Source organism: Patella vulgata, chromosome 1 (genome assembly GCF_932274485.2).
Source record: "Patella vulgata chromosome 1, xgPatVulg1.2, whole genome shotgun sequence".
Lineage (NCBI taxonomy): Eukaryota > Metazoa > Mollusca > Gastropoda > Patellidae > Patella > Patella vulgata.
The window spans coordinates 9,644,367-9,670,873 of NC_065879.2; the positions used below are offsets into that span (position 1 = coordinate 9,644,367).

The following is a 26,507-nucleotide window of genomic DNA, read 5'->3' on the forward strand; positions in this document are numbered from 1 at the left end:
TCACAGCTTTATTAGTAAACTGGAAATAACTTTGCAGGTTCCTCGTTCTCAATTATATAATGGCTTCTTGGAATAATCTGGTGAGAGTCTAATCCAGCTCTCCTCTACACCCTAATTTATACCCCCCAATTTCTGCAGGTCTTCGATAACCTTGACGTGAATTTCCACTCCATATAAGGAATAAAACTCTTTATTTCCCACCAATAAGATAGGAAACATTACCTATTTTTGGTCAACCGACCATAGGTCAATAAACAGCTAGAATTTGATGACTATTTTGACAATGATTATAATTTAACTAAAACATCACTGTTTTTTACGAACAACTATATCCACGTTCATTTAGTACTGTGTGATTTGACTTTATAAACAAAATTGAAGAGACAATTTTATAAAGAGCCAAAATTGTCTCAAGGGCCAACGTGCTACACCATTGCTTCAGGAATATCCATGCAGATTGGCATAGCCATACACTGTGCTATGAGAGAAACTTGGTTCCGACAGTGGCATTTTTGACACCTTTTCATGGAAGCATTCTTTTAGGTGTACGGCATACGCTAACGTGTTCATGTGAACTCGAATTTAGTACCATATGAATGATGTTGTTTCTTGCCAGGTTGAAAAATCATAAGAAATTTTATCGCCCAACAACGGAAACGAAACCCAGACCTCCTGGTTTGTGAGCCAGGCACTGTTGTTCCCCATAATGGGAGAGAGAGAGAGAGAGAGATGGGGTTTAACATCCACTCGACATAAACTAGGTCATTTCTGGACTAACACATGATTCAATTTTATTTCAATAATTCACTTGCACGTAGGGGTCTTTAGCAGTGGGAGGAAACCGGAGGACCCGGAGAAAACCTTGTCCTCCGGAGAAAACCTACGAGGTTGGACAGGCAATCATACTCCTTGTCACGTACAACCGGGAATCGAAACCATGCCAATTGACTCAATGACAGACCCTGACCATTCGACCATCCAACCCCCCTCCCCATATTGGCTACTACTTTAGATTGTCAAAAAGACTTTGACAACAATCATTTGGCATCCCAAGAATGACCACAAAGTTGAATTCATGACTTAAAAAAAATAAAACAAAAATTAGTTAGAATGTATTTTTAATAAGAAATTGGATAAACATAAATGGATTTTATATAATACTTTTCTACAAACAAAAGTAAAACCTGTTGTCATTATTACTCTATTAACACTGGTATAAAAACAAACATATTTTTTTTTTAATAGAAAACGTTTAACATACATAAATAACTTGTTATTTATCTACATTAACAGAACTGGGGCTTTATTCATAAAAAAAAAAACTTTAACTAAAATATTTTAAGGATACATTATTGGAGATTAGATAAAAGAAAGCTGGCAGTTCTCACTATAATAGTTAAAAACTAGACTAGATAATGTAAAGGGAATTTGCTGAAAATTTCAGTCAAATTGATCCACCCTGAACCGAGAATTTAGCAATTGAATTTTCGGCCTAGCCTTAATCATCATTACTAAAGTCGGTACGGTACATAAAAAAACATAGTCTCGATTATCCATTTTTTGATTTAATCATGAATGAGCGTTGAACAGCAGATTCTATTCAAATCCAGTAAATATTGCAAGCTAGCGATGACATCCATCGAGAGTTGATTAATTAATGTCTAATTAATAATTTAGGTAACATTTCAGGCTTAAAGAAAGACCTGCAATAGACAGATTTAGCTCTTGCATAATGTATGTTTAAGAGAGAGAGAAATGTGGTTTAACGTCCACTCGACACAAACTAGGTCATTTTGGGACTAATTGGTTCAATTTTATTTCAATAATTCGTTTGCGCGTAGGGGTCTTTAGCAGTGGGAGGAAACCGTAGGACCCGGAGAAAACCCACGAGGTTGGTGTATGGTTAAGAATACTGATGATTCATTAGTTGAGTATTAAAATCATGGCACAACTTTTCGCTCTTGGCCAATAAAAAAGCTGATTCCTAAAATATTTTAGTTCAAGTTTTCTTGAATATGGCTCCTGGATAATTATATATGATGTCATAAAACATTTACAAGATTCTTCTCAGTTATTTATCCCAAATAAAAAAAAGGTTATATTCCATAATTTTTGTTATTTATCCAAATTAAACAAGCCAACAGTGAGGCTGATGTCCCCCGCCGAAATTGCAAAATAAATAGATGACACATATTAATTAATCGCACATTTATTTTTTTCACTAAGTTTCATCACTCTCTATCAGATAGAATCAAGATTATCATGTCCCAAACCATCGACAAATGAAATCGATTAGCTCTGCTTAGCTTCAGCTCGAAATGTTAATTATTGAACTCAGTCAAGACATTCACCTAATGAACATCTACATATACATCAAGTTTAAACATTCACCTAATAGACACCTATGCCAAGTTTGAACATTCTACCTCAATTAGAAGGAGAGTTATTGTGTTCCAAAGTTTCTACCAATCAAATTGCTTATCACTCTGCTTACCCTCAGCAAAAAATGTTCATTATCGAACTTAGTTAAGGTATTCATATAATAAATCTATACACCAAGTTTCATCAATCTCACTTAATTAGAACTAAAGTTATCGTGTCCCAAAGCATCAACCAATCAAATTATTTATCTCTGCTTACCCTAAGCGGAAAATGCTCATCTTCGAACTCCATCAAGGCATTGACCTAATCAACACATACACCAAGTTTGAACATTCTAGCTCAATTAGGAAGAGAGTTATCGTGCCCCAAAGTATCAACCAATCAAATTGCTTATCTCTGCTTACCCTAAGCGGAAAATGCTCATCTTCGAACTCCATCAAGGCATTGACCTAATAAACACATACACCAAGTTTGAACATTCTAGCTCAATTAAAAGTTATCGTGTCCCAAAGCATCAACCAATCAAATTGCTTATCTCTGCTTACCCTAAGCGGAAAATGCTCATCTTCGAACTCCATCAAGGCATTGACCTAATCAACACATACACCAAGTTTGAACATTCTAGCCCAATTAGGAAGAGAGTTATCGTGTCCCAAAGCATCAACCAATCAAATTGCTTATCTCTGCTTACCCTAAGCGGAAAATGCTCATCTTCGAACTCCATCAAGGCATTGACCTAATAAACACATACACCAAGTTTGAACATTCTAGCTCAATTAGGAAGAGAGTTATTGTGTCCCAAAAAGTGTGACGGACAGACAGACGGACGGACAGACAGACGGACAGACAGACGGACGAACCCATTTTAATAGTCCCCTGCTTTCTTCGAAAGGCGGGGGACAAAAAGTTATATTCCACAATTGTCTTATTTATCCAAAATAAAAAAAATATATATTCCATGATTGTTGTTATTTTTCCAAAATAAAAGTTATTTCACCATCGTCTTATTTATTCTTGATTGTCACGTATATTTTCCTGCATGATTATTTGTGATCGAGTTTTGAAAGAAATTAAACAAAGCAATTTGGTCTGAACTGAAATATGGAAATTTATGTTATTGAAGTTTTCCTCATAATTATTCAAAGTTGAATAATGGGAATAAATTTCAAGATGTCTTTAGATTGTTTTTTGACCTCTGGGTTAGTTTTATGATCTTGAAAAAAAAAAAATGTTTGAGATGAGACAATACAAAACAAAGAGAATATATAATGTACACGTCTTTAGACTTGAGCAACAAGTCATGATCTTAATGGAATTCAGCTCAGCACGATCATGAAATTGTAATGTCTCCTTTTTTTTTGGAAAATTTCTTACATGAAATGAATTGGAATAATCAGTCATAAAAAAATATCAAAAGTCAATATGGCGGAAGCAACAATAATTTTGACAATGTTTGCACAATATGAACGTAAAATAAATTTGTCAAAAAAGTAGATAATCCATGTAGGCAACATTATTCCGTTTTGAAAGAAAGTTTTGATCTCTTTGACTCTCAAACTATTCCACATGCTCTTCAGATCTCTAATGAAATATCCTTTGAAAAATAAAGTTGTTCTACATATTTGATCAAACAAAAAAACCTGGTTGTCAGGCTACAAAACTACCATGCAAATGAAATTTAGATTTCAACAGTTTCCTAAATCCTAATAAAATTACCACATGCATATATAAAAAGCTGTTACGACCAAGTCTATGGCTCCGAGCAACAATGCTTAAACAATTAAAGCATAAAATATCAATTTTTACACGATCTAGAATTCTGAGTTGAGCAGAACTCCAACATGAACATTTCCATAGGACGGTAGTATATCTATATATATATAAATGTACATTACACTATTTAAAACATAATAATGGCTATTCGTGACTGAAAACATTATCGTTGTGTAGTACCAGGCAAGGGCAGATCTAGTAAGGGGGCGCACTCGGCGTACGCCCCCCACCCCCCATCTTGATGCAGGGGTCGCACTGGTCGTAATGTACAAGGAGAGCTATGATTTAAACCAGTAGTTCTCGTGTCTGGGACCAGGTCGCGTCTGTTGCGCAAGTAAGCGCGATTACGATCCCCAGGCCAGTGTCCCCGCCCTATCCATGGTCTCTGGATCCGCCCTTGCCATGATCTTGATTACAGAGTGATAACTATAGAATCAAGACTGGTATGAGCCACAACATTACTTAACTTTAAGTTTAAAGATGTATCACGTAAGATTTAGATAAAGAGCTGTCTATTCTTGCTATAATAGTTTAAAAATAGAAAATTAATATATTGAAAAGCTCATTAAAATTACTTTATTCTGAGCAAAGTTAAGAGTGTTGGAAGATGTAGGATAGATTGTTTATTACCATAGTAACGGTACTGGACAAACAAGACTAAGTCTTGATTATCCACTTTTTTTTATCGTTAAATTTTTAAATCTTGTCAGCATTTTAATCCATTTAAATCTCCACCATCCGATGTTCTAGAGAGTTGATTAGAGGCTTGTCATGTGAATAAATGTCTAAATAATAGATTATATAACATTTGAAACCAAAATAAAGACCTGCAATAGACAGAATTAACTCTTACATAATGCATCTTTAAATCTTCAGAAAAGAAGAATTTTAATAACCTACATAATATGTAATTATGGTTTAAATTGGTTTTAGTAAAGTTTTTTTAGTCCGTGTATAATTGCATCTTATGTTAGAAAATACATAACTATACAAAACATTTAGGCCTATATCTTATGATAGAAAATACATATCTATACATAACATTTAGGCCTATATCTTATGTTAGAAAATACATAACTATACGTAACATTTAGGCCTATATCTTATGGTAGAAAATACAAATTGTTTGGTTCTGAAAATATATCCAGAATTCAAAAACAGATGTTTAAAAGAAAAATATATATCCAAAGTAAAATTTAAGAGTGATGTATTAGTACGGGGAAATCAAGGTGTAAATTAATACATGCATACCTTTGATTGCCCCAATAAATATTAATATTTTTGTTTCTTGTCATTGCACTATTGGGTAAGATAAACAATCTGATTAAAATACAGATCTATATTTCATTTCGTTTTTTTTTATACTTTCCATGGCCTCTACTACATAAAGATCTGACCAGTTGTTTTGGGAGGTCGCGTCAGAGGTCATACGAGCAACTTTTGACCCTATGATGGCAAACATTTGTTTAACCAATCAGCTTTGATGTTTCTAGTGGATAACCCACAGTTCCGTTCTACGAAAAAGCTTGCCGTAACAGACCCTTTCATTGGCTAATCCCTCACATCATCCAGAACACGTCAATAATAACAACTCTTCCAGATCCTAGTGTAGTAAAGATGAGTAAAATGAAATTTTGAACCATAAAATAACGAAATGAAATAGGATCTTTCTTTTAATCAGATGGATTCGATAAATAGGCCAGCCTCCAAATCGGAACCTAACAATTTGTTGAGGCCATAATACTGTACATAAAGTAATAAATGCTAGGATTTTTATTTTACTTAATATGTTAATCACCCCTCGAAATAATCTTACAAAATACTAGGTAATAAGCAAATATTTTCAAAAAATGCTTTTAGTTTCATGCAATTAAGACTTTGGTCCAAAAATAATTTTCCAGACAATAAAAGATACACCCACAGCAACTAACTCGACTGAATAGTTCCTAAAATTATAAATCTTTATATTGAAACGTTGTTGGAACCTGTAATTTTCTTTAGATAAATAAAACAAAAAAATCTTTATATTGTACGTCATTTGAAATGAAATGAAATGGGGTTTAATGTCCTACTGTTCTGCTCCTATACTGGGCTAATGAAGATGGGCATACACCATACAGTTTGCTATGAGGGAAATACTGCTCGGACAGTGGCACTACAGCCCACTCTTATTTTGAATTCCAATTGTCAAGGATTCTTTTGCGTGCACGCCCACATGTACACAGGACCACGGTTTGTCATCTCATCCGAATGACTACAGACACTGACCCTTGTCAGGCCCTCTATCCTGCAAAACTGACATGGGGGGAAATCATGCCCGATAATCTCGTGAAACTTTCTCGACCACCACAGGGAGCAATATTATCATTGGAGCATTGGTGGAAATTGTTGTAATTTTCTAGACTTATTCCTTGAAATAATCAAAGCAAAGAACACAAATCTATAGTAAATTGTGACGTTTGCTGTTATAACATTCATAAGATTTTAAAAAATAAGTAAGAGCCATAACTCTAGAAGCAATTAACGTAAGTTTCTAAAATTCAATTTTTTAAACGTAGAGCATTTACAAGAAATTGTAGACGATGGACAGACAGGGACGATGACAATTTACAACCACATTCATATGTAGGTTTATAAAAATAAAAAAATCTTGGAAGTCCTTTTTGCATAATTCTGTACGGATTCAAAAAGGGGAAGTAAAAAATACACAATTTAGAGAACCCTAGTTCTGTTACAAAATTCAAGTAGCCTATTATTATTAACCCTCTAAACATGTAAACGATCTTCAAATTTTGTTCGTACTGAAAAATAAAAAATTAAAAGTTCTTGTGGTAACACCCTAACTGATTTGAGGTTCCAATTTCTATCCACTGGAATCCTAGAAATTGTTTTTGAGATTTTTCAGAAAAAAAATCACATATTGGACTGTCGTGTTAATTATCTTCTTCTCAATCTCAGCTCCATAGATGTTAAAAAGTTTGGATTCAGAACACAGTTGGTTAAATTTTCTCTTGAAATAGGTAGTCTCTACCTTGAGAAGAGGAAACCTCTTCTTTGAACATACATTACATACAGAACAATAAAAGCATTCCATTTAAAAAACTTAAGACTATAAAGTTTGTCCTTTTTCTACAATTTACATCCCACATGACGTTTGTATTTCACATAGTAAAACTGATGTCCTTTCGTACACATTGTCTAGTATATTTGAACATCAAGACGCACAGATGAATATATAATGTATATGGACAGGTGTAGACTAGAACACTATATGGTGGGTTCAGTCGGTGGTTTAAGCAGTATATATACAAAAAGATAAAGTAATCACAGCAGGAGAATGGTGTAAGGCAGCTACACGTTAAAAGTTAAAATCTTCAAGTAACGTCACCGTAAAGCCGTAGTACCATCTTTACACACTAACAACTGTAAACCTGAAGCTGAAAGTAGAAAATAAATTTATAATTTTTAAATGAAATATATATGTATGGTCTCTAAGACTGGAAATAAGGCACCTGTCACAGACAATGTCAGTCACAGATTCAAGCATTGTCAGGCACAAAACCTTTGGTGCCTGTCATTTTGTCCAGCACTGATTTGTCTTTTTTATTGATATTATTAATACATGTCCGGCACTAAGTTCAAAATGTCAGGTACTATTTCATTAGGGCCTGACAATTTGTCAGGTACATCTAAAACCGTTATTTCCAGGCCTGATGGCCTCATGACAATTTAAATACTTTAATAGACATCATCAAAATTGACAAGATAATCTCTCGGACAAGACCCATAGACATTGCAAACAACAAACGTATTAAATCAAGTGAATGGATCCGGGGATCAGCTGCAAGTGTCCACCGCACTGTACAGGCCTGAGCCGGTAAGGATGCAAAGATTTCATTGGTTGAGGGTTAACATGTTGCTACACACTTCTAGAAGAAGGATTAAGTCCTGTCTGAACAAAGTGATCAAGGGAAATAACTTTGAAAGTAACTACTAGAAAGCGCTGAGCTACTTTGTCTGCATATAGACAATGGAAATAGGTCTTAAAAAATCATAACCCCAAGGGTATCCATCTGTGAACTGACACGTACATACGCACATGTGAGTTTTGTTTACTTTAAACGTTGAATTTAGTGCATATTCTAGTGACGTCACAAGAAACATGCTATCATAAATCCTCGCGCCCTCGGGCTATATATTCATATAATTCTTCTCATATAATATAGACTTACACTCTTCTGTATGAATTAGACCTAAATCTGTACTTTGTAGTAATTCTTCTACTAAATCTTCAGCATCTACCCTAGTCATACCAACACGTCTTTCTTTTTCACTGTCATCTTGTTTCTATAGTAACACAAAAATAATAAAACATGATCATTTTCATTTCTAGAGAATAACATGAAATTAAATTGGGTCTAATGTCCTACTTTTATTCACTGTCTAGGGTTACGAGGACAGATTTACGTCCTGTAGTGAAAACAAGATAGGAAGCTGACAGTTTTAATATTAAACATCTAGGTACTTGGATATTACTTTTCTCCCATATACAATCTAGACTTACAGATTCTAGACATACACATACACTTATATGTATAGACTGTAGACACTACACATACACTTATATGTATAGACTCTACACATACACTTACATGTATAGACTCTACACTTACATGTATAGACTCTACACTTACATGTATAGACTCTACACTTATACAAATATGTATAGACTCCACACATGCACTTACCACTTACATGTATAGACTCTACTTCAGTGATTCTCAACACAAGATCTTCTTATATTGTGCCGCGAAATTTTGAACGGCACATTAAGAAAATGCGAAAAACCAGTGATCCCAATTTCTTTTTAGTTTGAGTCATTCTATGTGTCTATGACAGTCTCTGTATACGATTGAAATGCCGTCTGACTTACCATGTTTTTATTTTGTAAAACTCAAATATTTTTCATATATATTTAGCCAGGTGTGTCGCTATTTTTTCATGTGTTCCAATCTTGAGAGCCACTGCTCTACATTTATAGACTGTAGACACTCTACACATACACTTACATGTATAAAATCTACATTTAGAGACTCTAGACTCACATGTATAGACTCTACACTTACAGACTTTGGACTCCAACACATACACTAACATGTATAGACTATATATTTTAGACTGTAGAATCTACACAGACTCGACACATATTGATCCTATACTTCATGTACCGGTATAGCCTCAGGTCGAACGGAAATGAAAGATAACGTCGGTGAAGTGTCAAAAGGGGGTATCTAAGAATTTCTAAAGATTAAGAAATAGAACCCTTTTGCATTTCCAAATTTCCACAAATCAAGATACAACATTTGGACACATGATACCCAGAACAGTTCTAATTGGCGTAGAGATATACAGCTTAGACAGAAATATGCATATTAATTGGGAGATTTTAAAAATGCAAAAATAGTGTATTTGACAAATTTCCTGAGATACACCCTTTTGACACTTCACCGTCAATAAAGCCTTGCGACTGTAAGCTGATGAGTTAACAAGGTTGTTTAAATCATACTATATGATAGTTATTATACATACAGAGTCTATAAAACTTACCCGTCGTCTTTCAGATTTAGTAAACTCGGCTAATGCGGAAGCAGTACTAGGTGTTCTGTAATAATAATAATAGCGGATTAATTATTCAAGAGAAACTGAAAACATCAGACTTTGATAGTTGAATTTTTTAAATTTTATCTTTGTACACTATTCTATTTAAACGTAAAGAGCTTGGGGGTAAAGGAAGGTAACCATGCTGTATCAGTAGTAATGGTGTCATGCTTTGAGTCAATCTTGGTTCCCAGAGAAGTTTACCAATTGTGTCGGCCATGTCGGCCATTTTGGAAGTCACGTGATGTATCCTTCTGCCAGTCGCTTCACAAAGATCCAAGATGGCAGCTCAAACTCGCGTTTCTTCAGACAGTTTGCGTATTTTATGCTTATAGTTCAATCAAATTGCGCGCTAAAAATAGTTCCAGGTAAATCATCAAATTGGCTGTTTTCGAATGAACTTTTGATGTTAAAATGTCGAAAATGTTTCACGGATCATTAATACGTAATTCATGCGACGAACTGATGCCTAATTGTCAAGAAATCATCAGCATTTCATTCAAACAAATCCAGCCAATCAGAAGCCACTGGGGGAGGAGCTTAAGAACTGAATTCTGACTGAAACATGGCTTCCGTGATTCCCCATAGAGAAACGAACGATAAACTTCTCTCTGAGAGCTGAGACTGGCTTTAAGTATAACCCTCAGTGATGTACATAACTGATACCATGCAACAAAAATATCTTAAGTCTTGAGCCCTAAATTCAAATAAAGTGAAATGGACTAATGAAAATGAGAATATTCCATGCAGCAGTTCTGCCTGCTCTTCATAGCATTTCAACTGGCAAATGTTCTTTTACATGCACGACAATGTGTACACAGAACTGCACGACACACAGGAAAATCCTGAGGATCCACTCAACACAAACTAGCTCATTTTGGGACTAACATATGGTTCAATTTTATTTCAATAATTCACATGCACGTAGGGATCTTTAGCAGTGGGAGGAAACCGGAGGACCTGGAGAAAACTCACGAGGTTGGACAGGCGACCCCACTCCTTGTCACGTACAACCAGGGATTCGAAACCACGCCAGTTGACTCAATGACAGGCTTTATGATACAGCGCGCACGTGCTAACCATTCGGCCATCCAACCCCCCTTAAGAGAAAGAGAGAGGAATGGGGTTTAACATCCACTCAACACAAACTAGCTCATTTTGGTACTAACATATGGTTCAATTTTATTTCAATAATTCACTTGCACGTAGGGGCCTTTAGCAGTGGGAGGAAACCCAAAGAGGTTGGAACACCATGATCAAAACCCTGACCTGGTTAGTGATCAAGCGCCTTTCTCACTGAGCCACCGTGGCCCCCTAGATTCTAGTAACTGTAATGAGAGAAGTAATTTGATATTAGTCACCTCATATGAGTTAAAATGGCTTCATTTCCTACACTAGACTGTCGACTGTGTGTCATAGAACCATAACCGGATCCTCGCGATTGCTCACTAACATAGCTTGAACTTCTAGAATGAGTTTTTTCAAGTTCTTTACCACTGTCATTATCGGCTAAATCTAGAAAAAAAAAGAAAAAAACAAATATGGAAAGTTCCAAAAAAGAATTAATTAAAATATGTTAAAATAAATAAAATAATAATAAGTCCATTTAAATCGCGCTAATTCCACATATAGTCGTGTTCATATCGCTACAAAAACACACAAACACTCTTGCAAATATTTCTCAAATAAGTATCTTTTCAATCTGGATTTAAAGGAGTCTAATGGCAGAATGGCTCGAAGATTTTCAGATAGCGAGTTCCACAAATTGGCAGCAACAACACCAAATGAGCAAACTCCAAAGGACTCGGAGCTGAGTTTATATTTTGAGACAACAAATTTCTATAAAAGATCTTTAAAAAATTTTAACATCAATCACAAATAATCAATATTTCTAATTTAAGGAAAAAATTCCTAACAAAAGAATACAAATTGTACATTGGGAATCTAGTTTAGGATTATTTCCCCTGATTTCATGACACATAATATACTTTCATCTATTTATAACAATTCTACTTTTTCCCTTTTTTGCACAGTTTGCATGTAAATTCTTGTAGACTTTTTGGTCTAGAATTCACCTTTTCTGACACATTCTGGCCAATAGTCATGATTTTGAGATGGAATGATCCGAAAGTGAACAGTTATGAATTAAAGAAATACCCTATGAAAATGACAGCACCACCTATAGATGCTGTTGACAAGGCATACATGTTGATGGTGAACCCCCTTCAATATTTTTATCAGATAATTTTCACAAGATGGACTCTTTGTGTTACATACTGAGTGAATGGTGAAAGAATTACTAGTCTGAGCCATTTCACAGTTTGTAGTTATCTCCCTTGACACAGTACATGTAGGGGATGCTCAATTGAATGTTCCGGAATTGAATTCCGTGAAAACCTAAAATAGTCACAATCAAGTGAAAATGGGGATTTGGGCCTAGAACACATGCATCCGACTGAATAAGAAAATATCTCAACCAACCATGACAGCTAAAACATATTTGTTGTGTTTAATTATGTCACGATTCTATTCACACCACATCAGTTGCCGGGACTGACGGAACTGTGACAGGACTGAATTCAGCGTCACACGATTGCAATTCCATCAATTCGGAACGTTCCAGACTGACAATGAGCATCCACTTATTCTGATAGACTTTGGGGATGCTCGACTGTCAGTCCAGAATGTTTCGAATTGACGGAATTGCTAGCATGTGACGCCAGTCCTTCACGTTTAAGGGGAGCTTTCGCTCCTGCTCCTCTCGACGCACATCGGCTTTCCTTCGAAGGAATCATTAAAGACTCCCGCAAATTAGCTAAATCGCTCTCCTAAATATTGAGATTAATAAACTACTTTCAGTTTTTGTTTACTTTTAAACTGCATATATTCAAGGTATCAGGAGCTTTTTATGGCTCCCGCACAATTTTCTAAACATGAAGGACTGTGACGCGGCATTCAGTCTTGTTACAGTTCTCTCAGTCTCGACAACGGAGGTGGTGTGAGTAGAATCGTGACAACGGAGGTAGTGTGAGTAGAATCGTGACAACGGAGGTAGTGTGAGTAGAATCGTGACAACGGAGGTAGTGTGAGTAGAATCGTGACGTAATTAAACCTAATGAATATGTTTCAGCTGTCATGGTTGGTTGAAATATTTTCTCATGCAGTCAGCGCATTTTTTCTAGCCCAAAATCCCATTTTCACTCCATCGTCACTATTTTTGGGTTTGACAGAATTCAATTCCGGAACGTTCAATCGAGCATCCCCTTAAGAGTTCGTTTTTTTTTAATCAACATCATAAAATGGGAATCTGTGGCATGAAACAAAAGTAAAAAGCGTGACAGTTTAATAACTTCATTCTTTGGGGAGCATAAAGCAAAGGACAATAAATGGCTGCCTTACATGATTAGATAAGAGGATTCTGGGTATGGCTTGAACTAAAATAACGGAATGCACAAGCAGACTTTAAGACAGTCATTCTCAACCAGTGTGCTGCAAGATCTACCTAGGTGTACCGCGAAATTTTTGACGGCACACTAAGAAAATTTCTCACTAAAGAAGCCAGCTATTTGACTGATGAAATTCGAAACACTGCAGTAAAGTAAGTTCATAGCTGTGTTTGTCTTTATTTAGTTTGAGTCATTTTATGTGTTTATGACTAGTCTGTGTCTACAGTTGTATGCCGTCTATGACTTGCCATGTTTTTATTTTACAAAATTGAAATACTTTTCATATATATTTAGCCAGGTGTGCCGCTATTTTTTCATGTGTTCCAAGGTGTGCCGTTGGCAGTAAAAGGTTGAGATCCACTGCTTTAAGAAGTAAGAACAATCAGAAATAAAAAGATATCAAAGATCTTTACATTACTTGTTAAATACATAAATATCTAAAAACTATGTTGGTAAATACGTAAATATCTAAAAACTATGTTTATAACAAGACTAAAAGTCATTTATTATTAATAATCAAGCTTATGTAGATTTGAAACCCCCCGTACTATAATATAATAACTTTTATATTCATATAACCTACCCATAGGCGTAGAGTTAGAATGGGTAGAATGTGTTTTTTCTTTACGCGTGAGGCTGCCAAAGCCACTACTATTAGACGCCATACTACCTTCGCTACAGTCTTCAACGGATCGTAATTCCATAGGTACATCGTTTAATTCTCCCTCGATACATGTGGGTAATACCTGATGGGTAGGCCTGAAATTAGACAATAAAATTGTTTTAAAACTTTTATATGTATAACAAAAATAGCATTAATAAATTGATGAATTTTACATACAATACATGTATATACCAAATATCGGCCAATAGCTAATTTAGTTAAATACTGACAATATATACCAAATATCAGCTGATAGATAATTTAGTTAAATACTGACAATACTGACAATATATACCAAATATCGGCCAATAGCTAATTTTGTTAAATACTGACAATATATACCAAATATCGGCCAATATAGCTAATTTAGTTAAATACTGACAATATATACCAAATATCAGCCAATAGCTAATTCTGTTAAATACTGACAATATATACCAAATATCAGCCAATAGCTAATTCAGTTAAATACTGACAATACACTGTATATACCAAATATCAGCCAATAGCTAATTTAGTTAAATACTGACAATATATACCAAATATCAGCCAATACATGTAGCTAATTCAGTTAAATACTGACAATACACTGTATGTACCAAATATCGGCCAATAGCTAATTTAGTTAAATACTGACAATATATACCAAATATCAGCCAATATAGCTAATTTAGTTAAATACTGACAATATATACCAAATATCGGCCAATAGCTTATTTTGTTAAATACTGACAATCACCCGACATGTCAATCGTTAACAAGTAAATGTAAATGAAATGAAATGGGGTTTAACGTCCTACTGGGCTAACGAAGCAGCCATACGGCATACACCCAATCTGATTAAAATATAGATCTTTATTTCGTTCCGTTTTTTTATACTTTCGATGGCCTACACTACATGAAGATATGATCAGTTGTACTGGAAGGTCGCGCCTGGGGTCATATGAGCGGCTTCTGACTGTAAGATTTCAGCCATGATTAATCACTCAGAGTTGACCTTTCCAGTGGTTTACCCACAGTTCCATGCACCACACGCGAAAGCTTCAACCAGAAAGCAATTAAAGTAACATAACAACTCTTCCAGATTCTTGTGTTGTAAAGACAAGGAAAATGAAACAAAATAGGATCTGTGTTTTAATCAGATTGGTAAATTACCATACTTTTTTTTAACATTCAATGGTAAAATTTATGAGCAAGGGAAATTACACCGTTCATTCTTATGACAATAGGAGTTTGGTCATTAACCATCCTTTATCACCTAATAATACATTCTACAGTAGATATTGCTTGTGTGATAAATTTCATAATCTACTGCAATATATTGCTTTACATGAATTTGACTGGGCAGTTAAAAAGAAACTACTTTTTTTATTTTCAAAGAACAGTTCATTTTTTATTAAAAGTAACTTCTTTTTTTTTTATTATTAAAAATGAACTATTTTTATTTAATTGACCTTGATGGAAACCCTGGGTCAATATAAAGGACTTTGCAATGGTTGAATTGCTGTCAAAAAATGATGTATTACTACGCCGTAATGTTATCAGGTTCAGTAAAAGTGAAATCTATAGCAAATAATTATATTTATTTATTTGTGCATGTAAGAAAGGATTGAGTGATAAATAAAATCTCCTACTGGTCTTTTTTTATATCAAAAAATATCAACACTAGAGCCTCGTTTTTTTTTTTTACTTTATTGACTTGTGTTGATATTTTTTGATATCAAAAAAGACAAGTAGGAGATTCTCTATAGTTAAATTTGTTTCCATGGAAACACAAAACTGATTTAATCTGAGAGATTTCTAACTGCCAGTAGCAAAAAGCTCAACTGTAATAGGATGATGTATTTACAAAATGTCTTGATTCGTTTATGATATATGCTCTGGACAAACCACAGGAGGGAAAGCCATACCGACCCCATTTTAATACCCAATTCCTACCCCGCCCCATTACTTCTACGCAGTTTAATAAAAAACTATGAAAGCTTCAAAATAATTCATCCATAACTTTGTCCTGTAATGTGTTTACAAATAATGTGAAGAGAGAAAGGGGCATTGGAGCAGAGAGATAAAATGATTTAAAACATAATCTAACTCTATGATTTATTGAAAGAATATGGAAGTATAAAGATCAACTGATATGAAATTTAACCTAACTTTAGTTATTGAAAGTAACTCATGGGTATAATTTATACTGGTGATGCTTATAAAACTATTAGTAATGCTTGATAGATATTCATTAACTGAAGTTTGTTGAATTCAATTTCAATGTTAACCTACATTATAAATGAAATAATTTCCTCCTTTCCTGCATGTTGAGATTTAAGTTCACTCAACACAAAACAGGTCATTTCGTGACTAACATATGGTTTAATTTATTTCAATAATTAGCTAGCGTGTAGGGGTATTTAGCAGTGGGAGGAAACTGGAGGACCCAGAGAAAACCCATGAGGTTGGACAGGCTACCCTACTCCTTGTCACATACAAGCGGGAAATCGAAACCACGCCACTTGACTCAGTGACAGACCTTATGATCAAAAGTACACTTCATCAAATCCCAACTATACTAATGAAGATGGGAACAGGCTATGCTGTGTGCATTGTGGGGAATTTTGCCTTAACAGTGGCACTTTCACCCACTCTTCATTACATCACAACTAGACTAATGAGAATGTGAGTACGCCATTCCATGTGCTTTGTGGGGAATTTCGCCTTGATAGCAGCGTTTTCACCCACTCTTCATCACATCCCAACTAGACTAATGAAGACAGGAATAAGCCATGTTGTATGCTTTGTGGAGAATTTTGCCTTAACAGTGGTATTTCCACCATCATCAAATCCAAACTATAAAGGGTTCTTTAACGTACACAGGATAATAACTTACACTTTAAATACTGGATCACCAGATATCAGTGACATTTCTACTGTTATTTTTATATTGGAGTTATCTTGCCTGTGTTTGGTATCATAGCCTTCTAATAAATATCTCCGTGATTGAGCTCCGGATCCAGCAAACTCTGCTAAATTTATATCGGCAAATCCTAGTTTATGATGTGACCGACCACCTTTTAGTTCCTGTAATAAACAAGAAATAAAGAATACAAGTTCTGTTATACAGGTTACTGCTGGTGGCTGGCTATAGGGTTATATTCCACTTGGTAGCAGAGGGTGCTGGGTGGCTTGGTGTTATACAAGTTCTATCATTACTGCTGGTGGCTATAGGGTTATATTCTATTCGGTAGCAGGGGATGTGGGGTATAGTTAAATTTTATTTCAATAAATCGCTTGCACGTAGCGGTCTTTAGCAGTGAGAGGAAACCAGAGGACCTGGACAGGCAAACCTACACATTGTCACGTGCAACCAAGGAATCAAAACCTTCTAAATTAACAAATAATGAACTTACTCTTCTAACCGACACACGGCATACACATGGTTCTAATACTCCTGTATTTACATTAGCTGTCATCTTACAGGCAAATTCAAACTTTGAATTCCAATCCACTCGATTATTCCGCACCTCCTCCCTGAAACACAAAAAAATTCATTTTAATGAAATGAAATGAAATGGGGTTTAATGTCCTGAACTTTCTCGGACAATGCAGGGATAATTCAGTTTAAACATTTCGTGTTCAAATATACATTCATAGAACTTTAATCTTGTATACTCATTAAGGGTTTTGTCGTTCAATAAGTGAACTTTAGATCATAAGGTTTGAGGAGAAATGGGGTTTAACGTCTACTCGATACAAACTAAGTCATTTTGGGACTAACATATGGTTCAATTTTATTTCAATAATTTGCTTGTGTGTAGGGTTCTTTAGCCGTGGGAGGAAACCCGAGGACCTGGAGGAAACTCACGAGGTTGGACAGGCTACCCTTCTCCTTGTCACATACACCCAGGAACCTGTAAACCATGCCAGCTGACTTAATGACAGAGCTAACCATACGCCACTAAGTCCCCTCCACCCCCATAAGGTTTGTCATTGAGTCATGTGATATGATTTCGATCAGAAGCTTGTACATGACAAGCCCAACCTACTGAGTTTTTTTAAGGGTCCTCTGATTTTCTCCCACTGACCAATTAAAATAAAATTAAACCATATGCTAGTCACGAAATGGCCTAGTTGAGTCGAATGGATGTTAAACTCCATCTAGTTTGTGACAATTAGCCCCGATTCACTCTCCATAATCATTGTGTATAACTAGGTAGCTCTTTACACCCAATTCATGTAATAAAACAATTTCACAGTTGATAAACACATTAATATTATAGCCATTAATAAACTCTTTGATCAATTCATCAGATAACAATATAGATATATATATACAGTATATACCACTTTGATATACAAAACCTAATATAACACATACAGAAATCAACATATACAGTTAAAACGTTATGATATTAATGTGACCATAAAGGGTCTACATCAATTCGCTTTGATATTAAAGCGACTGAGGATCAGTTGAGTGACTTTGAATTCCTTGCAAAGTACAATATTATGATAATTGAATCTCTAAAAGGATTAATTATCGGTCCAAAATTTCTGTTAAGTATTCACAAAGATATGATGATTTGAAGATTTATCGATATTTCACATTCTCTGCAGACGATATAACAATGCCAGCTACACGTTTAAAGATATATTATGTGAGATTCGATAACGAGTTGGCAGTTCTCACTATAATAATTAAAAACTAGATAACGTAAAGGCAATTTGCTGAAAATTTCATTCAAATTGATCCACTATGAACCGAGAACTAAGCGAATAAAATTTCTGCCTAGCCTCGGTCATCATTACTAAAGTCAGTACATAAAACAACATAGTCTCGATTATCCATTTAATCGTTTAATCGAGAAGGAAAGTTATGCAGTAAATCGGATCACAATTCACTTAAGATCGCAGGCTAGTGATGCCATCTAGAGTTGATTATGGTCTGGATAAGTTAATTAATGTGTAATTAATAATTTAGATAACATTTAAGGCCTAAAGAAAGACCTGCAATAGACAGGTTTAGCTCTTGCATAATGTATGTTTAAATGTTAGATAAAATCTCTTAAAGGGCCACTTTTTAATCTGATTGAATCAAACTAGGGAGATTATCTATATATCCATATTTAGGTTTTGTTTTCTCAATAAAATGTTGAAAAATTAATTTCAGTACATTTTAAGAGTGGATTTAGCCATGGAAAATTTGATTTTTAAAAAAAAAATAATAAAAAAAATGTAATGCCGATGAGCGGCTTTAATAGTAAGTGCAGGGGGACTGCACCACACATATTTTACACAAAACAAAAGAAATCTACGAACAAGACACAATGTGCAGCAATCACAAACAAACCTACATATCAAATTAAGTAAATTGATACAGACTTCACTCAAAATTGAACAAAAACAATCAGGAATACAACTCAGAGAAAAACATTGTGTAATACCAGCATGAGTCATGATCTGCTATATGCCACATAAAATATTAATGTAAGCATATTGAAGTATAAAATTACCTACACAAGTAACCATGTCACCCACTGAATGGCCGAATGGTTAGCATGTGTGCGCGCTGTATCATAAAGCCTGTCATTGAGTCAACTGGCGTGGTTTCCAATCCCCGGTTGTACGTGACAAGGAGTAGGGCAGCCTGTCCAACCTCGTGGGTTTTCTCCAGGTCCTCCGGTTTTCTCCAGGTCCTCCGGTTTCATCCTACTGCTAAAGACCCCTAAGCGCATGAGAATTATTGAAATAAAATTAAATCATATGTTAGTCCCAAAATGACCTAGTTTGTGTCGAGTGGACATTAAACCCCATTTCTCTCTCTCGCTTCTTTGATGCAACGTAGATAATACATGTATAATTGGATGAATAAACAAGAGTATCAAATTTTGATGATTTGTCCTATACAGAATTATATACTGTTCAGACGCTTGTTTTTAAACCATTTCAAAATCGCCTGAGTTTTTAAGACAGGGTCGTGTTGCGTTCACAAGTACTATAAGCCAAACCAGTTTAACTATTCTGACCTCTTCGGTCGGAAGTTAAAGTTAACTATGCATGGGCAGCTTCATATTCTTTATTCGGTTCTGGTACGCTTTCAATAACACTATGGCACTGCATGAAGCAACCTTTTTCACAGGAATGTAACTTACCGCGTACTGTACATGTCCAAAGCGAGCTGCAACCAGGGTTTTTAAGCCAACCCATTCAGACGGACGGCCCAAATGAACCAGTTTAAAATAAAAAGCCTGATTGAACACAGGTCGCGAGCTGGGTTTTTTAAACTGGTTTATTTGTGCCACATTTGCGTTCAGACGACAATGTTAAACTGGTTTAACGATCCCAGTGGTTTTTAAATTAGTTCAACTTAAAGGAGGTAAATGGCTAATATTTGGGACCTAGAAATTGACTCAAATGGGTCGAAACGCATATAATTATGTATTATGAATGCATATAATCTGATTTATATTCCTTCGGTACTGTTTTTTCTGCAATTTCTAATCAGGTATTTTCGGCGAAATAAGTCAGAAGTCTCAATCAAATGGCAATCTCTAGATCTGGTTATTCCTGTCTACACTGATAGTATATATTGCGCATGCTCTCCAGATAAGAATATAGCATCTTTGTTTGACATGACTTGTGGAATATGTCTAGCCTCGTTCCTTATTACAAATGGCGCTGAGACGCATTATGGTAAACGATTCGTGTACCAATGGTAAAATGATTATTTTGTCTTAAATATTGGATATCAGAAGCCCATCTTTTCCGGCTAAGATCACAACATCAATGTTGATTTAAATTGACAAATAATTTGTGTTTTCAATGTCGAAGACTTTGGATGATACTGAGTTAGAGACTTAGCTACTTTAAGCATCTGAACAGGTTATTAGTTTTCAATATGCAGATGTTTAGAAGAGTAATCAGATAGAGTAACACATTAACACTGTAACCTACTGATGAAGGATGAGATACAGACAGACAAACAATAATCATTGTCAATCAACCATTATACAATTATATTGGTATTAAGGTTAGATGGGGGGGTTGGATGGCCGAGTGGTTAGCACATGTGTGCTGTATCATAAGGCCTGTCATTGAGTCAACTGGCGTGGTTTTGAATCCCCGGTTGTAGGTGACAAGGAGTAGGGTCGCCTGGCCAATCTCGTGGGTTTTCTCCTGGTCCTCCGGTTTCCTCCCACTGCTAAAGACCCCTACGCGCAAGCAAAATATTGAAATAAAATTAAACCATATGTTAGTCCCGAAATGACCAAGTTTGTGTCGAGTGGACATTAAACCCCATTTCACTCTCTCTCTTCATAACCTAACCAACAGACCATAAAACCTCTGGTCGAGGTCAACTTTTTACACATCATGGTTATCACTACCTTTGTAGCTTAATGTCTGCTTCCACAAAAATAATATGCAGACAAGTAACTTTATCAAGAAATAAAATCAACCAGTAATTTATTTTGAAAATTCAAATTTTAAAAAATAACTAAAGATCAAAGATACATTATGGGAGATTAGAAAAAGAGCTGGCAGTTCTCACTATAATAGTTAAAAACTAGATAATGTAAAGGAAATTTGCTGAAAATTTCAGTCAAATTGATCTTCTATGAACCGAGAATTTAGCCATTGAAATAAATTACTAAAGATTAATCTTGTTAAAATTACCTAATACATGTAGATAGATATCTACAATTATAGACACAACATATAATTCATTTGTCAGGGATTATTAATTAATGAATTATTAATAACAATGTTGTCTGAAAAGATATGATATAACTAAAAAATAATCTTCTGATACTATTCTCCCTTTAAGATTAAATTACAAAGTTAATGAGGATGACCTTATCAATTCGTAAAAACATCAAAATATTTGGCCAGGAAAATGTTTAAGTAAAAAACAATCCCACAAAGAATAGATGTTAATGTAAATTTTCTTCCATTTTATGTATATATACATGTATAATATTTTTTATTATGTTTCTATTATATTTTTTTTTTCTGGTGACGTGCAATCATGTCATAACCTTTATTAAAATGTACATGTATTTTTTAAAAACAAAATGTGAACTCTAGATATAAATCAAAATGTCAAACTAAGGTCATACAGTTGTACATGTATATTCTTCACCTACATCCACAGGTTCGATTTTAACCTTGTATCATAAGGTCTGTCATTGAGTCAACAGGCATGGTTTTGATTCCCTGTTTGTACATGATAAGGAGTAGGGTCGACTGTCCAGCCTCATGGGTTTTCTCCGGTTTCCCCCCACTGCTAAAGACCCCTACACGCATGCAAATTATTGAAATAAAATTGAACCATATGTTAGTCTTGAAATGTCCTGGTTTGTGTCGAGTGGACGTTAAACCCCATTTTTCTCTCTCTAAATTTCAGCACCTTGGAACCTTGAAATAGCCAAAAATGGTTCAAAAAGCACATATTAATGTAATATGAATGTATGTAAAGTGATTTATATTCAATTTTCGAAACAACTATTGTAATTTCTAATCAATTATGTTTGCTGAAATACATGAACAGTTCAAATTGAATGGCAGACGTTTATGCCTTACACATTGTCGTTTATGAATCAGCCTTTACTAATTACTTCCACCTTGTGTTGTAGGATGTTTTTATTTGTTCATTACAAAATGGCACTAGAAACCATACAATACACGACTCATGTACTGATTATAAAATGGCAACTGTGTCTTAAATATTGGATTTTAGGATCCTGTAATTTCACAGCAAGATAACAACATCAATATTGATTGAAATTGATCAATAATGAATTTTACATGTAATTCATGTTTTTAATTTCGAATATCATGGAAAATCCATAATCTTCGACACAACATTAAAAACACGAATGATAAATTCAATATTGGACCATTTCAATCAATATTGATGTTGTTATCTTGCTGTGAAATTATAGGATCCTGATATCCAATAAGATGCAATTAACATTTTAAAATTTGTGTGCAATATTGCTTTCTCAGTGGTCTTGAGCACCATTTCCAATGAGGAGTCTTGAGGAATGAGACAAAACGATAGAATCCAAATTGAAATGTCGTTATCAGACCGCTTCATTGGCCAATCCCTCACTTCAACCATAACGCCGGTAATATAACAACTCTTTCAGATCCTAGTGTAGTAAGGACAAGTAAAACATAATTTTGAACTGCATGTATAAAAATCGTAACGAAATAGGATTTGTGTTTTAATCAGATTGTCCGAATTAGTAGACTGAAGTGCCACTGTCTGGACAAGATTCCACTCATAGCACACTGTATGGCGTATATTCCCATTTTCATTAGCCCAGTTGGTGTAGAAAAGCAGGGCGCTAAACCCAATTTCATTTCATTTCATTTCAGGTTCCAAATAAAATAGGTTTAGCTCCTTTAATACATATATAAAATATATTCTTCACCTATATGTATATGTACATGTATAGGTTATACAGGGACAGGCCCAGAAAAATATTCATGTCTGGTGGTAATCTTTGGCAGGGGGTGCTCGGGAGAAAATTATTGGGTTTTTTTTCTGATCGAAAAAGTGCAATTTTGTAACGTTTTGCCGAAGTGTTCTTAATCAACTTTTTCTTAAATCTCCGTAATTTATAAAAAATGGAAATTTATTTGTCTGTTTTCTTTGAAAGAATCCATACTATGAATATACTAGGTTATATTGTAACTTTAATATAAATATCATACAATGTAGATATTCTTCAGCTACTAGTTGGACTTCATTATAAATATCGGGGGACTCTGTGGCTAAGTGGGTAAGACGCTGGCTCGCTAGTCTGGAGGTTGGGTGTTTGATCCCTGCATTGGCCGAGAAAGTTCATCCAGCTTTTCCGACTGGTTACCCCTTGTCAGTGCTGCAGTACAGAGGGCCTGACAAGAACAGCTGTCTAATCGTTCGGATGGGATGAAAAACCAAGGTCCCATGTACACATTGGCGTGCACGTAAAGATCCCTTGACAGTTGTAATTCGATATAAGAGTAGGCCCTAGTGCCACTGTCCGGGCAAAATTCCCCTCATAGCACACTGTACGGCATATGCCCTCCTTAATAGCTCAGTTCGGAGTAAAACAGTAGGACGTTAAACCCCATTTCTCTTCATTTATTATAGATATCATAAAATACATTCTTCACCCACACAGTCTATTATGTATACTAAGTGACCTATATATATATATATAAATATAAAACTGGTTAAAGAATCCTAAACTTATAATACAGCCACTAATGGAAACATTAGCCATATTACATACTATAGCCTGTAGGACAATAAGAAATTAACCACCAGAGAATAATGTGTGTCACATTTATCATTTTTATCTTGAAAACAGAACTCTTGTGGAATTACTCAAATTAATAAAAAATGGAAATTGCTGGAAATTCAATAGGTTTTATCATTTTACTAATCTAAATAATGCATATAATTTTATTACAGATCGGATGATAGTTGTTCACAAGGTTCAACAAAGTGAAACAAGGCCTATAACTCTAGACGTAATAAATGGATATTGCTGAAATTCAATAGGATTCTTCTTTTTACAAATTAAATGACGCATATAAATTCATACAGATCGGCATATAACTTTTGATGTTAGAACATTCACAAGGTGCAACCAGGTCAAACAAGGGCCATAGCTCTAGAAGTAATTAAGGGAAATTGCTGAAATTCAATAGTGTTCTTCGTTTCACTAATTTAAATAATGCATATAAATTTCACAAAGATCGTACAACTATTGATGTTAGAGCCTTCACAAGGTGCAACCAAGTCAAACAAGGGCCATAACTCTAGAAGTAAATAAGGGAAATTGGTGAAATTCGATAGGCTTCTTCGTTTTACTAACTTTTGGCGTTTGAGCGTTCACAATTAATTGTCGATGGACGGACGGACAGGTGGGGGCGACGGCAATATACGTCCACATTTCCATGTGGGCATATAAAAATGAAACGGAAATTGCTGAAATTCAATAGGCTTCCTTGTTTTACTAATTTAAATAATACATATAAATTTAATACAGATCGGATGATAACTGTAGTCCTCATTCCTAATTTGCACTAATTGGAAATCAATGAAAGTTGGCGAAGTTTTTCTTATAGCACACTGCTTGGGTGTTCGATCCCTGCATTGGCCAAGAAAGTTCATCCAGATTTTCCAGCGTATTTCCCTCATAGCACACTCTATGGCGTATGACCATCTTCATTAGTCCAGTTTACGAGAAGAACAGTAGGACGTTAAACCCCATTTCATTTCATTTATAGCACACTGCAGCATGGGGTATGGTCCATCTTTATTAGTCGAGTGGATGTAAAAAAGTAGGACGTTAAACTTCATTTGTTTTGTGACAATGTCAGGTCACCTTGTTTTGATGACAAGAGAAATAAATCTTTATCCTCTTATACCAAGTAATGTAAATAAAATATATTTTTATATAAAAATATCTTGCAGATATATATATGTACTTTGTAGCCAGTGGCAACCATCTCTTCATGTTTGCTTGTTTAAGAGAAGGCTCTCTTTTATTCAAATAAAAAAGACATTAAGTGTCATTGAATTAAGCAAAACTAAATGAAATCTCTTCTTTTTTACTATATGAAATGAAAGAAATTAAATGGGGTTCAGCACCCTACTGTTTTGCTCCAACTGGACTAATGAAGACGGGCATACACCATACACTGTAATATGAGGGATATTTTGCCAGGACAGCGGCACTTCTGACAAGGACAGCTGTCTAGTCATTTGGATGGTACGAAAAACCGAAGTCCCGTGTACACATTGGCGTGCACATAAAAATCCCTTGACAGTTGGAAACGATGTAAGAGTAGACCGTAGTGCCGCTGTCTGGGCAAAATTTCCCTCATAGCACACTGTATGGCGTATGCCTGTCTTCATTAGCCCAGTTCGGAGCAGAACAGTCGTTAAACCCCATTTCATTTCATTTCACTAAATAGGAAATATTTCTAATCTAGATATACTTGAAACACCATTATTTATTTCTCTAATACTTCAAAAACATTTATAGTATTTAATTTGCAGAAGGAAAAATAGTTAATATTGCGAGCTCATTAAGCCACATCAATGTCATCCTTCTCAAGTGATTGTAGCGATTGTAGCGGCCTAGCGAATATTCACTGCTGATCAGTGTGAGACAGTTGGTGCAGAAAAGTAGGACGTTGAACTCTGTTTCTTTTTATTTCTATAGAATTGAAAGAAAGTCATTTTTCTACAGCTGTGCTACAATATTGAGTAGGAAGAGAGGTCACTGGGTTGCTTATAAAATGTGACATCGACTAAGTGCTTTTAAAGGCCTGTGTGTAATAATGAAATTTGCAATACATAGTAAAGGTGCTCTTGTGAGCTGTCATTAGTAGTAGACCAGACATGTAGACATTAGTAGCAGTAGAGAGAGAGAGAGAGAGAGAGAGAGAGAGAGAGAGATGGGGTTTAACGTCCACTCGACACAAACTAGGTCATTTCGGGACTTACGTATGGTTTAATTTTATTTCAATAATTTGCTTGCGCGTAGGGGTCTTTAGCAGTGGCAGGAAACCAGAGGGCCCGGAGAAAA

The 26,507-nt window shown here is 35.1% G+C and overlaps 1 protein-coding gene across 3 annotated transcripts in view; it reads right to left on the minus strand.

Moving 5' to 3' along the window:
- Positions 1-1,110: 1,110 nt before the first annotated feature.
- The window catches only part of LOC126822325 (early estrogen-induced gene 1 protein), a 56,554-nt gene continuing 31,157 nt past the window's right edge, over positions 1,111-26,507 (minus strand). For 2 of the 3 annotated variants that reach the window (XM_050551145.2, XM_056101671.1), the window contains 7 exons: positions 17,325-17,445; positions 16,805-16,995; positions 13,843-14,018; positions 11,175-11,328; positions 9,763-9,817; positions 8,388-8,502; positions 1,111-7,592 (listed from right to left, as the gene is read on the minus strand). In XM_050551145.2, the coding sequence (XP_050407102.1) occupies positions 7,540-7,592; positions 8,388-8,502; positions 9,763-9,817; positions 11,175-11,328; positions 13,843-14,018; positions 16,805-16,995; positions 17,325-17,445 (865 nt within the window). In that variant the 3' untranslated portion in view covers positions 1,111-7,539. The remainder of the gene's footprint in view (positions 7,593-8,387; positions 8,503-9,762; positions 9,818-11,174; positions 11,329-13,842; positions 14,019-16,804; positions 16,996-17,324; positions 17,446-26,507) is intronic. The other variant, XM_050551163.2, reaches the window with a different exon arrangement.